Source organism: Carcharodon carcharias, chromosome 2 (assembly GCF_017639515.1).
Source record: "Carcharodon carcharias isolate sCarCar2 chromosome 2, sCarCar2.pri, whole genome shotgun sequence".
NCBI classification, from domain to species: Eukaryota; Metazoa; Chordata; class Chondrichthyes; order Lamniformes; family Lamnidae; genus Carcharodon; species Carcharodon carcharias.
Window position 1 is genome coordinate 143635848 of NC_054468.1, and position 14004 is coordinate 143649851.

At 42.3% G+C, this 14004-nt stretch overlaps 1 protein-coding gene across 8 annotated transcripts in view; it reads right to left on the bottom strand.

Annotated features, from left to right (window-relative positions):
* Positions 1 to 1743: 1743 nt before the first annotated feature.
* ccr6a (chemokine (C-C motif) receptor 6a) overlaps positions 1744 to 14004 on the bottom strand; it is a 39301-nt gene continuing 27040 nt past the window's right edge. For 6 of the 8 annotated variants that reach the window (XM_041205109.1, XM_041205125.1, XM_041205117.1 and 3 more), the window contains one exon: positions 1744 to 4160. In XM_041205109.1, the coding sequence (XP_041061043.1) occupies positions 3062 to 4141 (1080 nt within the window). In that variant the 5' untranslated portion in view covers positions 4142 to 4160 and the 3' untranslated portion in view covers positions 1744 to 3061. Of the gene's footprint in view, positions 4161 to 11153; positions 11180 to 14004 lie in introns of all 8 variants that reach the window. The other 2 variants (XM_041205138.1, XM_041205163.1) reach the window with 1 other exon arrangement.

Sequence of the window (14004 nt, forward strand, 5' to 3'; positions counted from 1 at the left end):
GCTTGCAGCGGAGTCGGCTGCGCGCCCGTCGAACTGTCAAAGGCATATTAGGGCCATTTAAAAACTAATTAAAGCAATCAATTGAGCTGTCCATCTAACCTTAAGGTTGGCGGTCAGGCGAAGAGCCCAGGCGGCCTTCTTATTTATCATGAAACCCCAACCACGGGTGGGATGAGGTTTCATGAAGGGTTTCCAAATTGAATAATTTTTTTTATTAAAGTTCATTGACATGTCCCAGCTCATGTGACACTGTCACATGAGGGGACATGTCTTAAAAATTTTTCTTTTCTTCATTAAAATTTTAAAAAATTTTACTAATCTCCCTAAGGCAGCTCCGTGCCTCAGGGAAATTTCTGTGCTCTTTCGTGCGCATGCGCAGGCCCCGACTCTCCCTCCTCTCCCCGCCCGCACAGGGAGCGCTCAGCGCTTCCGGGTGTGTGTCATGCTGGCTGAGCCTTAACTGGCTGCGCGCTCGCCCGCTCCTGTCCCTCCCCCCTGACAGGGAGAAAATTCTCCCCCTTGTAAAGTTCAGCATTCATGACAATTGACAGTTCAGGACCAGCATTATCATAAAACGAAATTATATTAAGGGACAACTTCCAGCCACTTATTGAGTATTTGAACTTTGGAACCAACATTTGTAAAGGCTGTATGTTTTAAAAGTTTCAGTGGCAGGCTGGCAGGAAAAGAGAGGCTAGAATAACATGCAATAAGTAGATTTCTGTTTCAAGTCATTCAAGAAAGTGAGCGGTGTCTATTTTTATTTATCAAGGATGTGTTTTTTTCCACTGTCATACTGTTCACTTGTCTCTCATAGCTCAAAACTGCATCTTTCTTTGGTAGGAATGTATATCCAATCAGACTATCAAAAGAACTATCATATGACAACATTTAGCGAGGGTGCTCTGTTACAATTCAGAGTTTTTGTGTCATTTTTCTCAATAGTGGGCTGGAACAGATATACCCCAGATTATAGGAAATACAAATGGAAATATTTGATAATGCTATCCCAAGAAAATATCCAGAATAAAAATCCAAACATATGACAGTAGTATAGGAGAATGTTAATGCAGTATTACAACATGGCTGATGTTCTATAAGCCAGGCAGCAACAAAATTAATTATAATTATTTAGATTCCACTTCACCTTATATTTAAGGGCCCTAGAATTCTGTGAAACCTCAAGGGCAATTTCCTTGACAAACACCAAATTTTCCAGCAAGGGAATAGTGATTCTGCAGCATATTACCAAGTGGTCTGTACATACTTAAATCTTAAATGGAATATCAGCAATTTATTGATTTAAAAATTGCACATATTTAGAGCATGGTACCAGAGTCATGAACTTACAGGGTGTAAAATTGGATAGCATCAGCCTGGATGTCTATGAACTGGGCACAGGGAGCAATTCCTATGATGGAATGGGTAAGCCAGAGGTCAACCTGATATTGGGCCCTGAGCTTCCTTTAAATAAAACCAGCATGCTGGAGACATCTGCTGAACACTCCTGCTCCTTCTGGTTTTGCACTTAGCTAAGTATTTTTTTTTTTATATAGAACTCACTTTTTCGGTGATGGCTTTCATCATTGCCTTAGGGGCTGCTTGTTAAGCTGCAAAAAGACTTGGGTACCTGAATGCAGCAGGCCTGGGTCCTTGCAGACCTCCAGCCAGATCATAATATTACTAAAATCAGGTTTGAAAATTTCAAATGACAGAGAGCAATAAATTATAGATGATAAATAATACTTTCATTCATTTATTTCTAACAACAGTACATAAAATAACTTTATTCATTAGATATCATGGTAAAACAAAATTGCAAATGTTAAATCTTATCATAAGCTCATCACAATAGCAATGACACATTTATTCACAGCTTTTATTTATTATTTAACTGATTGATTGATTTGAATACAATAAACTTGACTAGAGGCGACAAACCTGGGGCATAACAGTATGCAAATTCTGTATACAAGGTGACAGTTCTTTTAATTATCAACATTAAAACAGAGCATTGTCCTAAAAAAATCCTTTCGATGACAATGGCAATTTTAAACACTACATCAGAATTCCATTTACAAAATTAACCTGCATTTTCAGATCTAACAACTGTGACAAAATATAAAATAAATGCAAGCTACAATTTTTATTTAAAAAAGGCAAACATAAAATGCATTTAAAATAACAAGCACGGCACCATTGAAAAATTGCTCTTGTGCTATTCAGCTTATCTTTGAAATACATAATTTCTATTTCTAAGTCATAAAACATGTGGATTGGTACAAAATAATAGCTCACAAAGAACCCCAGAAATTTGAACACTAAGTCATGTCCAAGCACTGCAATTTTACAAAGAAGTTCAGATATATGTTGTGCATATGTATAGCCTATGTTATGTGCAGCAAGACCTAGACAAAATTCAAGTTTGTGCTGAAACGCGACAAGTTACATACCTGCTACACAAGCGCCAGGCAATAATCAGCCTAACCGCCTCCCCTTGACATTCAATGACATTTACCATCATTGACTCCCCCACCAAGAGCATCCTGGGTGATGCCAATGACAACAAACGTAACTGGACCACCCACAAAAGTACAGTGGCTATAAAGGAGGTCAGAGGCTGGATATTCAGTGCTGAATAACTCATCTCCTGATTCTCAAAAGCCTTTCCGTCATCTACAAGGCACAAGTCAGGAGAGTGATGGAATACTTTTCACTTGCCTGGGAATACAGGTGGTCAGAATTGAATTGTCTACATGGTAAGTTAGAAATGATATCCTGGACTTCTTTGTGTCAAGGACAGAAATTCCATAGAGCTTTATTTCATTGGGAATTCTAACATTGGTTATCCCTATCATAAGATTCAGCAAAGTGACAGATGGGGAAAATAGAAATGGTCTATGGAGAGGAAGGGCACACTAGGCCTCAAGGTCTATTCTAATATTCCTCATCCACATTGTGTGTAGCAATAGATAGGAGAACAGATGAAATAGAACAGAACAGCACATAAGCTTTTTAATTCAAATTTCACACCAAGACAGTTTATGTAAAAAGCTAATGATCACATGGTAAAAGACGATGGGTTGTCAATATCAAAGTCAGAAGTCCGTCTTGACACAAATGTTTCACTGGTACGTCTTGACGGGCTGTGGCGAAATGTAATGTACTTTTTGCTTAAACACCAGATATCTTGAATAATTTTTGTAAAATAAAACCTGAATTTAACGCCAATAAATGCATAGAGAATGGGATTCAGGCAACAATGAAAAAAGGCCAAGGATCGTGTCACTGTACGCACAATGGTCATGGGTTTGTGAAGTTCACAGTCAGTTGTTTTAAATAAAGTCACATGAAGTTCAATGACATTGTATGGCACTTGACAAATGACAAACGCTACTACTACTGCCATTACAACTCGAAATGCCTTATGCCTCTGGAAGTTTCTAGCTTGGAGAAGTGTGTTAATTATCAAAGAGTAACAGAAAATCATGATTAATAGGGGCACAAAAAAACCCAGTGTTAGTTGTACTGTCGGAGCAACCATTTTACCTATGCTTGAATAGTTTTTAGGATACCTAATATCACACACCATTTCTCCAGTTGTGTTGAATTTGTACATTTGACCAAAAATGAATGTTGGCAGGGATGCAACAATTCCAGCTACCCAGATAGCTATACAAATAATTTTACTGTAAACCAATGCCTTTCCCCTGTTGTTGAAGGACTTAGTTGCATGAACAATAGCAATATATCGATCAATACTAATAACAGCCAGCAACAACATTCCACTGTAGAAGTTGATCCTGTACACCCCATCGAGAACCTTACATCCAATATTCCCAAAGACCCACCCTTTTGATTCGACTGCAGCCCAGAATGGTAGGATAACTACAAACAGTATATCAGCTATAGCCAAATTCATGAGGTACATGTCAGTCATAGACTTCACCTTCTTGTAAAAGGAATAGGTTAACACAACCAAACCATTGCCAATAATGCCTGTCACAGTGATGATTGAATAAAAAACTGGAATAAATACCCATGTAAATTTCCTGGTATCATTCATCGTACACAAGAATTCCATGTCGGAATAGTCGAAAGTACTGTTTTCATAGTCATAAATATAGTCATAAAATTCCATAATTTTTGGTCAGTAAAGTCTGAAAAACAGATAAACATAATTAATGATCAGTAAAGGCAATAAGGCTGTTCATTTGTTACTGTTAGACGTCATGAGAACATCTGGAGTCATCAATGGCCCAGCTGACTCCACCCCAGTCTTTTCCAACTTTATAACAATTGTATAAAATAATTCCTTTATAACTGTCCTAATATCTATTTTCAACATACCATAAAGAAGCAAGCCTCTGAATCTGGAGCAAGGAAACATTCAGCCTAGACTCTCATCATTCCCTGCAGCTTGTGATAGTTTAATTTAAACCCAATGCCAACAGATCATGGAGGTATGGTATGGGGGGTGGGTGGGGTGCTCTTGGATCATTGTCTGCTGATGCTTCATCCTGAGCTGTTTTCTTGGCAGTTTTTGTCTGTGGTGGTTTGCCATTGCCTTTCACTCTCAGGCAGGGTGAGGATGCAGGTCCGCAGTCTACCTCAACTAGAATGGGAATTAAAGTTGTGCTATTAGCATTATTCTGAACCACATGCTCGTCATCTAGTTAACTGGCCCGCCTTGTGGAGACACTCATTCCTAACATGTAGGAAGGAGTTAAAATAACAGGTATATACTCAACTTTTCTGACCTAATTATGTCTTTGTTAAGTTTAATTACATGCCCATGTCCTAATCTGGTGCTATTTGTCAGTTATGGCTCAGTTAGTAACACTCCCCTCTAAGTCACAAGGTTGTGTATTCAAATACTACTTCAGCAACTTGAGCACAAAATTTAGGCTGAAAGTCCAGTGCAGAACTGAGGGAGAACTGCACTGTCTTTTGGATAAGACTTTAAACCAAGGCCTGGTGTGATTTCTAAGGTGATGTAAAAGATCCCATGACACAATTTCAAAGAAAAATAGGGTAGTTAATTCAAACATCCTGGCCATTATTTATTTTTTAATCAACATCACTAAGGCAGAATACCTGTTCACTGCTGCTACATTTGCTACTTTACAACACTGACTACATTTCAACTGATACTTCATTGGCTGTAAAGCATTTTAGGACATCCCGAGGTCACAAAAGATGCTATATTCTTTTTAGTCTTGGAGGCTGTTGCAATGATATTGTTTTCTTAATTATGACCAACACAATAAGCTCAAATCACTTGATATCCTAGGGTATTTGTATAATTAATTTTCTAACTTGCTCTTCAGTTTTATGCACCATATGCACCTTTGGACCTATTGTAATGTATTCGGAATTCAACAAGATGTCCCAGTTTTAATTTCAGTCGATAAAAAAACACCCTGTAAACAAATAACTGCTGGAAAAACACAAACGCCAATGTTGTCTTTTTTCAATTGTTGTTACAAATCTCATTTATTATGTCTGCGGATTGTTTCTGGTCACTTGATTCCTGCCAGCGACCAGTAGCAGCTGCTCAACGAAAGTGGAGTGGAAATGGTGAAGAGCTTGAAATGAATATGAACAGATTACGCTGAGATTTCTATATTTCAGATTGCACTTCGGTATGTGATGTGTGATGTGACTGTTAGCTTGTTTATATGAGTGTTGCAGTGCCTGCTTATACTCTGAAGAATGCTACTGTGGAGTAACTGGATAATGAACCAATATCACCTATTCTGAAGAGTCATAGGGAAATATGAGGAGTGGCATTGATAACCCATCAGGGTACAAGTGTCACCACTCTCCACCCCCCCCAACCCCACCACCCCACACTCTGTCACATGAACAGGGACATGTTTTTAATTAAAAAATAAAGTTTTTATTTTATTTGTATTTGCTTTTGGAAACTTCGTCCCGCCCGTGGATGAAGTTTCCAAAAAAATGCAAAGGCCGCTTGGCCTTTTTGCCCGCCCACCAACCGTTAGGTTGAACGGGTAGTGAAAAATTAAAGTCAATTGATAACTTAATGGCCTTTATAGGCCTTTAAAACGTCTGCAGGCATGCTGCCGGCTCCAGCGCGAGTCTGCCGACTGAACTATCATGCCACAGCACGTGTCATTTCATGTTTAGTCAGGTCAGGCGGACACCCACCTGCTGAGCTAAAAATTCTGGCCCAGAGGTGAGGTGACATTAATGCAGCCCTTGACTGAGTGCGGCATCAAGGAGCCCCTTGCAAAATTAAAGTCAATGAGAATCAGGAGGAAAACTCTCCACTGGTTCGTGTCATACCTCGCACAAAGGAAGCTAGTTGTGGTTGTTGGAGGCCAATCATCTCAGTCCGACAACATCACTACAGGAGTTCCTCAGGTTAGTGTCCTAGGCCCAAAAATCTTCAGCTGCTTCATCACTGACCTTCTCTCTAACATAAGAAGTGGGAACATTCACTACTGATTGTACAGTGTTCAGTACTATTTGCAATTCCCCAGATACTAAAGTAGACTGTGCCTGACTGCAGCAAGACCTGGACGACATTCTGACATAGGCTGAAGAGCGATGAGAAATATCCCCATCACAGAAGTGACAGGAAATTGCCATCACCTACAAAAGAGAATCTAACATCTCCCCTTGACATTCTGCAGCTTTACCACTGATGAATCCCTGGCTGTCAATATCCTGAGCATCCACTGCTCAGAAAGTTAACTGGACCAGCCATTAATACCATGGCTACAAGGTCAAGTCAAAGGCTGGAAATTCTGCAGCAAGTAACTCACTTATGGGTTCCCTAAAACCTGTACAACGTCTACAGGAGTATGATGCAATACTCTCCACTTTCCTGGACGAGAACAGATCCAGTCATCCTGCAACTAATTAGTTGTCATCACAGCTGCAGTCCCTTTTTTCCTACTCGTTCATGGGATGGGGGCGTCACTGGATAGGCCAGCATTTATTGCCCATCCCTAATTGCCCTTGATTGAGTGGCTTGCTAGGCCATTTCAAGGGGCGTTTAAGAGTCAACCACATTGCTGTGGGTCTGGAGTCACATGTAGGCCAGACCAGGTAAGAATGGCAGATTTCCTTCCCTAAAGGACATCTGTGAACCAGATGGGTTTTTACGACAAGCAAGAATAGTTTCATGGTCATCATTAGACTTTTTTTAAATACAGATTTTTTTTTTTATTGAATTCAAATTTCACCATCTGCCATGGTGGGATTCAAACCCAGGGGACCAGAGCATTATCCTGAGTCTCTGGATTACTAGTCCAGTGACAATACCACTACTTCACTGCCTCCAGGAGCTGCCAGTCAATTAGAAGGCTAACAACTCAACAGTCTCAATGGCACCACTGGGGGTGGGACTGCGCCCAATTGAGATGAAGCCATGGGAGAAGGCTGCTCTCGGAGCAAAGAAGGTGGGGTCTGGGATTGCCGCAGCCAGTCAGGCAGGCCCTGGCAAAGGTTGCAGGAGATTGGTGAGAGCAGCTAGGTGGTGGGAGTTGTTGCTGTAGAGTATCTGAATTCGTAGGTAGCCTCTCCACATAGCGCAAGGCCCAGACACTGCTGGTAAGATTCCAGCAATAGCACAAAGAACCATTTAAGTGGCTCAATTGGCCCCTGGGCAGCAGGGCAGTCCTCCACTGGTTAAATACCGTGGTGGCAGGAAGGGGATGGACACTCCTCTCTCACATTTCCTAATAATTTTATACCGCCACACCCCCCCCCCCAACTTCCCATCCCACCTACTAGCCCATCCTTTGAGGGCTGGTAAAATCCAGCCTATTATGGGCTGGCCATCATAGGCTAAATCCCAATCCCAGCAGAGAGCCATCACAATGTTGCAGCTCAAATTCTGACCTGCACTCGATTTAACACAATTTTCCACTGGGAGAGTGTATTTGTAGATTTACGCTCATATTATTTGAGCTTCACCCTGGAAGCTGGATACATCTTTTTGGCTGGTATAGCAGCATACACTCAAGATCCTATAACTTTGTGCCCATTTCATAGATATTTATCTTCAGATACATTGTGGGGATTGGAGAAAATTCACTCATGTAGTGTCACTTCAAAGCCCGTCTTTAATCACTATTGGCCATTTTTTGCTGCTGGCCAAGATTAATTTTAGTGTCAATTTGCGCAGTGCCTAAGAAATCAGTTATGTACTTCTCCTTTGTGGTTGCAGCAACAGGAAGATTCTATGGAATTGTTGCCAGGCTGGGTGCAAGTGGAGATAGTTCCATAGCTTCATTCCTTAGGGCAATGTTGTGCTTCGCCTTGAGATGCAGACTTTCAGTAGCCACGTCAGATCTTGTTTGATATTTCTTGCCGCATTTTTCGTTGCACAGCACACCTTCCACAAGGTGAGCTGTCTTTTCTCTCTTAACAAGAGCCTACATATTCCATCAGGCCTAGTTTTTCCACATGATGCAGGCGGGCCATCCATAGTCTCTAAAATACCTGTTGCTTTCAACAGTTTTATACACAAGAGTTCAGACATCATCATAGAATCAGAAAATTACAAGCAAGCAAGCATCCATCCTAACAGGATGAAGATTGGCAAAGAGTCAGAAATTAAGGCATGTTATTGTTCATGATTGTTAGTGTTCAATGAGCTCTTGTTCATGTTTTGCCATTTCTACTGTCCTGAATCCTAGGGCAAGATTTTTCTCTGAGCAGGTGAGCATGTACCCAAGCTGCTCAAGCGTAAAACGACGCATGATGTTTCGGTCAGCGGGCGCATGCAGAGTCGGCAGCGTGTCCCTCGACAATGAAAAGGCCCATTAACGCAATTAAAATCGCAATATAATGTTATTTTTCGCTGCCCATCAAACCTTATGGTTGGCAGGCAAAAAGGCCAAGCAGCCTTTGCACTTTTTAGGAAACCTCATCCACGGGCAAGATGAGGTTTCCAACAGCAATTAAAAAAAATATATAAAATTAAATATAAATTTTAACATTTCAATAAGAACATGTCCCTGCTCATGGGACACTTTTTTAAAAAATAATTTAAAGTTGGTTATTTTTAATTCTTCATCTCCCTGAGGCAGCTCTGTGCTTCAAGGAACTTTTCCAGCGCATACCCGCGCGCATGTACAAAGTTGAGCGCTTGCCCTCCTCCCCCCCACAAACAGGCAGCACTGAGCCAGTGTGAAATTGCGGTCTGGCCCCGATCGCGGGTGGCGGTCAGCTTCCCAGCCACTCCCGCCTGCCCCCACCAAGTCCGTCCAGTGAGAGAAAAGTCCTGGCTCACGTTCTAGTGAGTATGCAGAGGCACCAGCATCTTGAGAACTGTATTACTTTTAAGAAAATTATTTTTAATGTACATGGGGCACAGGCAACAAAATATATTGGCTCAGATTTTACACTTGGAATAGTGGTGAGGCTAACTGCATTCACTGTTATTATGTAGTGAACTGGATAGCAGCTTCTGGAGTACAGACATGCACAATTAAATATATAAATCTGAATGTTGCTGTCCGGGTTACCCTGCTTTCCACAAACTACAATATTTAAATAGACTTGCATTAATATAGCAATTTTCACAATCACCAGTCATCTCAAAATGTTTTACAGCTAATGAAAAACCTTTGAAATATAGTCACTGTTGTAATGTAGCAGAGGCAGTAGCCACATTGCACACAGGAAGCTCTGACTAATGACAATGTAATAATGGCCAGATAATTTGTTATTATGATGGACTGAGGAATAAATATCAGCCAGGAAAGAAGGGGATACTCTCCTGCTCTTCTTCAAAATAATACCATGGGATCTTTTGCATCCACCCGACCAGATAGATGGGGTCTTGGTTTAGCGTCTCAACCAAAATACGGCACCTCTGACAGTGCAGTAATCCCTCATTATTGTACTGGAATGCTGCCTATTATTTTTATGTTCAAGCCCTGGTGCCCCACTGAGTTACTTGGGATTAAACAATTTTTTCTTTTCCTTTTGGTCTCTCTTATCTATCTCGCTCAATCCCATCTTCCTTTCCTTCTCTTCACATTTTGTTCATGAGTTTACAATGAATTAAATCTAATTCGTACGTCCCAGATGGCATGGCTCAGTGAAGATTCTTCAATTGAATGGCTGAAGAGCCACACCATTGCTCATCCCGCTCACACATGCCACAGATTCCCTGTAGAGGGCACTGCACTGGATCAGATGTCCAATGACAGGAGGCAGCTGTAGGCATAGTGAATGGTGAGCACCGTTACTTTGCTGCTGACCGTAAAATCTGGGCCAATGCTTCACAAACAAAATAGCAATTGGAAAATAAAAACAACAAAAAGGTACTAACAATGCAGTCACTTCTGGACCACTGATTAGAAGTACATAAACAATAGCATTGAATGATGGCATGTACATTAGCACAATTGCAGGGATAACTTCTTGTGTTCCATTGGCGAAATTACACCAACTTTTTAAAGACAAATATACCCATGACCCTTCTGCTCCACGTTTATTCAATATAGGGTTATATAAGGGGACATCAGAAGCTAGGAACTAAGGCCAGAATTTTTACCTTGTCGGGCAGGCATGCGCCCGACATGAACGAGAGTAAAATGGCGCGCGATGACGTCGGGTGAGTGCTCGGCGGGCGCGTGCAGGTGTCGGCAGTGTGCCCGCTGACAATTAATAAGCCTATTAAGGCCACTAAAATACCAACTAAATGTAATTTATCGCTGCCCATCCAACCTTACAGTTGGGCAGGTGAAAAGGCCAAGCAGCCTTTGGATTTTTTAGGAAACCTCATCCACAGGGAGGATGAGGTTTCCAACAACAATTAAAAATAAAATAAAAATTTTAACTTTTCATTATTAACATGTCATTAATAGTACGTTCAGGACTCCTTTCTTACCCAATATGTAACAAGCCCAACAACAGATTGAGCACTGTTAGATCAAAATCTGTTTTTAATTATTTCATGGGATGTGGATGTAGCTGGCGAGGCCAGCATTTGTTTCTCAACCCTAATTGCTCTTGAACTGAGTGGCTTACTAGGCCATTTCAGAGGGTTGTTAAGCGCTCACCACATTGCTGTGGATCTGGAATCATATGTAGGCTAGGCCAGGTAAGGATGACATTAAGAAATTAGGGAACAATATTAAAACAATCAATAAAAATAAAAATACCTGGAAAAACTCAGCAGGTCTGGCATCTGCGGAGAGGAACACAGTTAACAATCAATGATAGTTTCAAGTTTACCATTCTTAAGGCGATCTTTCAATTGCAGGTTTTCATTAATTGAATTTAAATTCCATCAGTGGCCATGTTGGGATTTGAACTCATACCACCAGATTATTAGTCCTGTTACAATATCATTACGCCACCATCTCCTTTTTGATATCAACAAAGAAACCCACACAGATAACATCCTAAAACACTTCTTAACCCCAGGGTATTGATGTCTGTATAACACTGCTTGAAGCAGCATTATAGATCCCACCATATCACATGAGTTTCACCTATCATGGGCCTCGTGCGGTGGATCTGCACTGCACCTCCTCCAAGGCCAGTATATCCTTCCTGAGAAAAACTCAGCAGGTCTGACAGCATCTGTGGAGAGGGATACAGTTAACGTTTCAAGTCCGAATGACTCTTCATCAAAACTAAGCAAAAATAGAAAAGAGGTGAAATATAAGCTGGTTTAAGGGGAGGTCAGGTAGAGCTGGATAGAGGACCAGTGATAGGTGGAGATTGCCAAAAGATGTCATAGACAAAAGGACAAAGAGTTGTTGACGGTGGTGATATTAGTTAAGATCTGTGCTAATGGGGACATTAAGGGTAGAAAGCAGGAGGAGCAAGGGACAGATAGCCCTAGTGGGGGTGGGGTGGGGGGGGGATTGAAATAGGCTGAAAGGTAGAAATAAAACAATGGATGCAAATACATTTAAAAATAATGGAAATAGGTAGGAAAGGAAAAATATATATAAATTATTGGAAAAAGGGGGATCGGAAAGGGGGTGAGGATGGAAGAGAGAGTTCATCATCTAAAGTTGTTGAACTCAATATTCAGTCCGGAAGGCTGTAAAGTGCCTAGTCGGAAGATGAGGTGCTGTTCCTCCAGTTTGCAATGAGCTTCACTGGAACATAGCAGCAAGCCAAGGACAGACATGTGGGCATGAGAGCAGGGTGGAGTGTTGAAATGGCAAGCAACAGGGAGGTCTGGGTCATGCTTACGGACAGACCAAAGGTATTCTGCAAAGCGGTCACCCAGTCTGCGTTTGGTCTCTCCAATGTAGAAGAAACCGCATTGGGAGCAGCGAATGCAGTAGAATAAATTGAGGGATGTGCAAGTGAAATGCTGCTTCACTTGAAAGGAATGTTTGGGCCCTTGGATGGTGAGGAGAGGGGAAGTAAGGGGGCAGGTGTGCACTTTCTGCGGTTGCATGGGAAGGTGCTGTGGGAGGGGGTTGAGTTGTAGGGGGTGATGGAGGAGTGGACCAGGGTGTCCCAGAGGGAACGATCCCTGCGAAATGCCACCGGGGGGGTGAAGGGAAGATGTGTTTGGTGGTGGCATCATGCTGGAGTTGGCGGAAATGGCGGAGGATGATCCTTTGAATGCGGAGGCTGGTGGGGTGATAAGTGAGGACAAGGGGGCCCCTATCATGGTTCTGGGAGGGAGAGGAAGGTGTGAGGGCGGATGCGCGGGAGATGGGCCGGACACGGTTGAGGGCTCTGTCAACGACCATGGGTGGAAAACCTCGGTTAAGGAACCTGACAGGATGCCGCATGACATCACTGCGCCTCTCCAGGATGCTGTCTGTACTCCGGAACCTGCGCTCTCTTGCTTTAGACGTCAGCCAAGGATTTGATGTTGGCCAACTTAACAGTGAATGTAAGGCAACACATGGCAAAGTAACTGAACTCAAGCAGACTTTATTCACCCCTTCCTATGGCGTTGTCCCTTGCTGTACCAACCTGGAGCGGCTGTTGCTTTAGTTCTGTTACAGACACACCTCCCTCGTTCTCTCTCCTTGTGTAAAATAATCTTGCGCTTATAGAATTCAGTGAAAAGTTACTTCACCACAGTTGGAATTATTGGATGTAGCTCCTGTTCTAACAGGTCCCTACCTTCCTGATCTTCTGATTATGGCTTCCTCTCCAAAATAAATTAATTATAAAATAAAAGGAAGAAGGAAGACATGTCAGAGGAACAGTTTTTGAAAGTGGCATCATCAGAACAGCTGCGATGGAGGCGAAGGAACTAAGAGAATGGGATGGAGCCCTTATAGGAAGCGGGGTGTGAGGAGCTGTAGTTAAGGTAGTTGTGGGAGTCGGTAGGCTTGTAATGAATATTGGTGGACAGTCTATCACCAGAAATTGAGACTGAGAGGTCAAGGAAGGAAAGGGAAGTGTCAATGGTGGACCACGTGAAAATGATGGAGGGGTGGAAATTGGAAGCAAAATTAATAAATTTTTCCAGATCCAGACAAGAGCACGAAGCAGCACCGAAGTAATCATCGATGTACCGAAGAAAGAGTTGTGGGAGGGGGCCCGAGTAGGACTGGAACAAGGAATGTTTCACACACCCCATAAAGAGACAGGCATAACTGGAGCCCATGCAGGTACCCATAGCCACACCTTTTATTTGGAGGAAGTGAGAGGAGTTTAAGGAGAAATTGTTCAGTGAGAGAACAAGTTCAGCCAGACGGAGGAGAGTAGTGGTGGATGGGGATTGTTCAGGCCTCTGTTTGAGGAAGCGGAGAGCCCTCAGACCATCCCGGTGGGGGATGGAGGTGTAGACGGATTGGACGTCCATGGTGAAGAGGAGGCGATTGGGTAACTTGTTGATATGCTATGAGGTGTGAGAGGAATCACAGATGTAGGTGGGAACAGACTGCATAAGGCGAGAGAGAATGGAGTCAAGATAGCAAGAAATGAGTTCCATGGGTCAGTAACAGGCTGACACGGTCGGTCTGCTGGGACAGTCCTGTTCGTGGATTTTGGGTAGGAGGTAGAAGTGGGCCGTCGGAGGTTGGG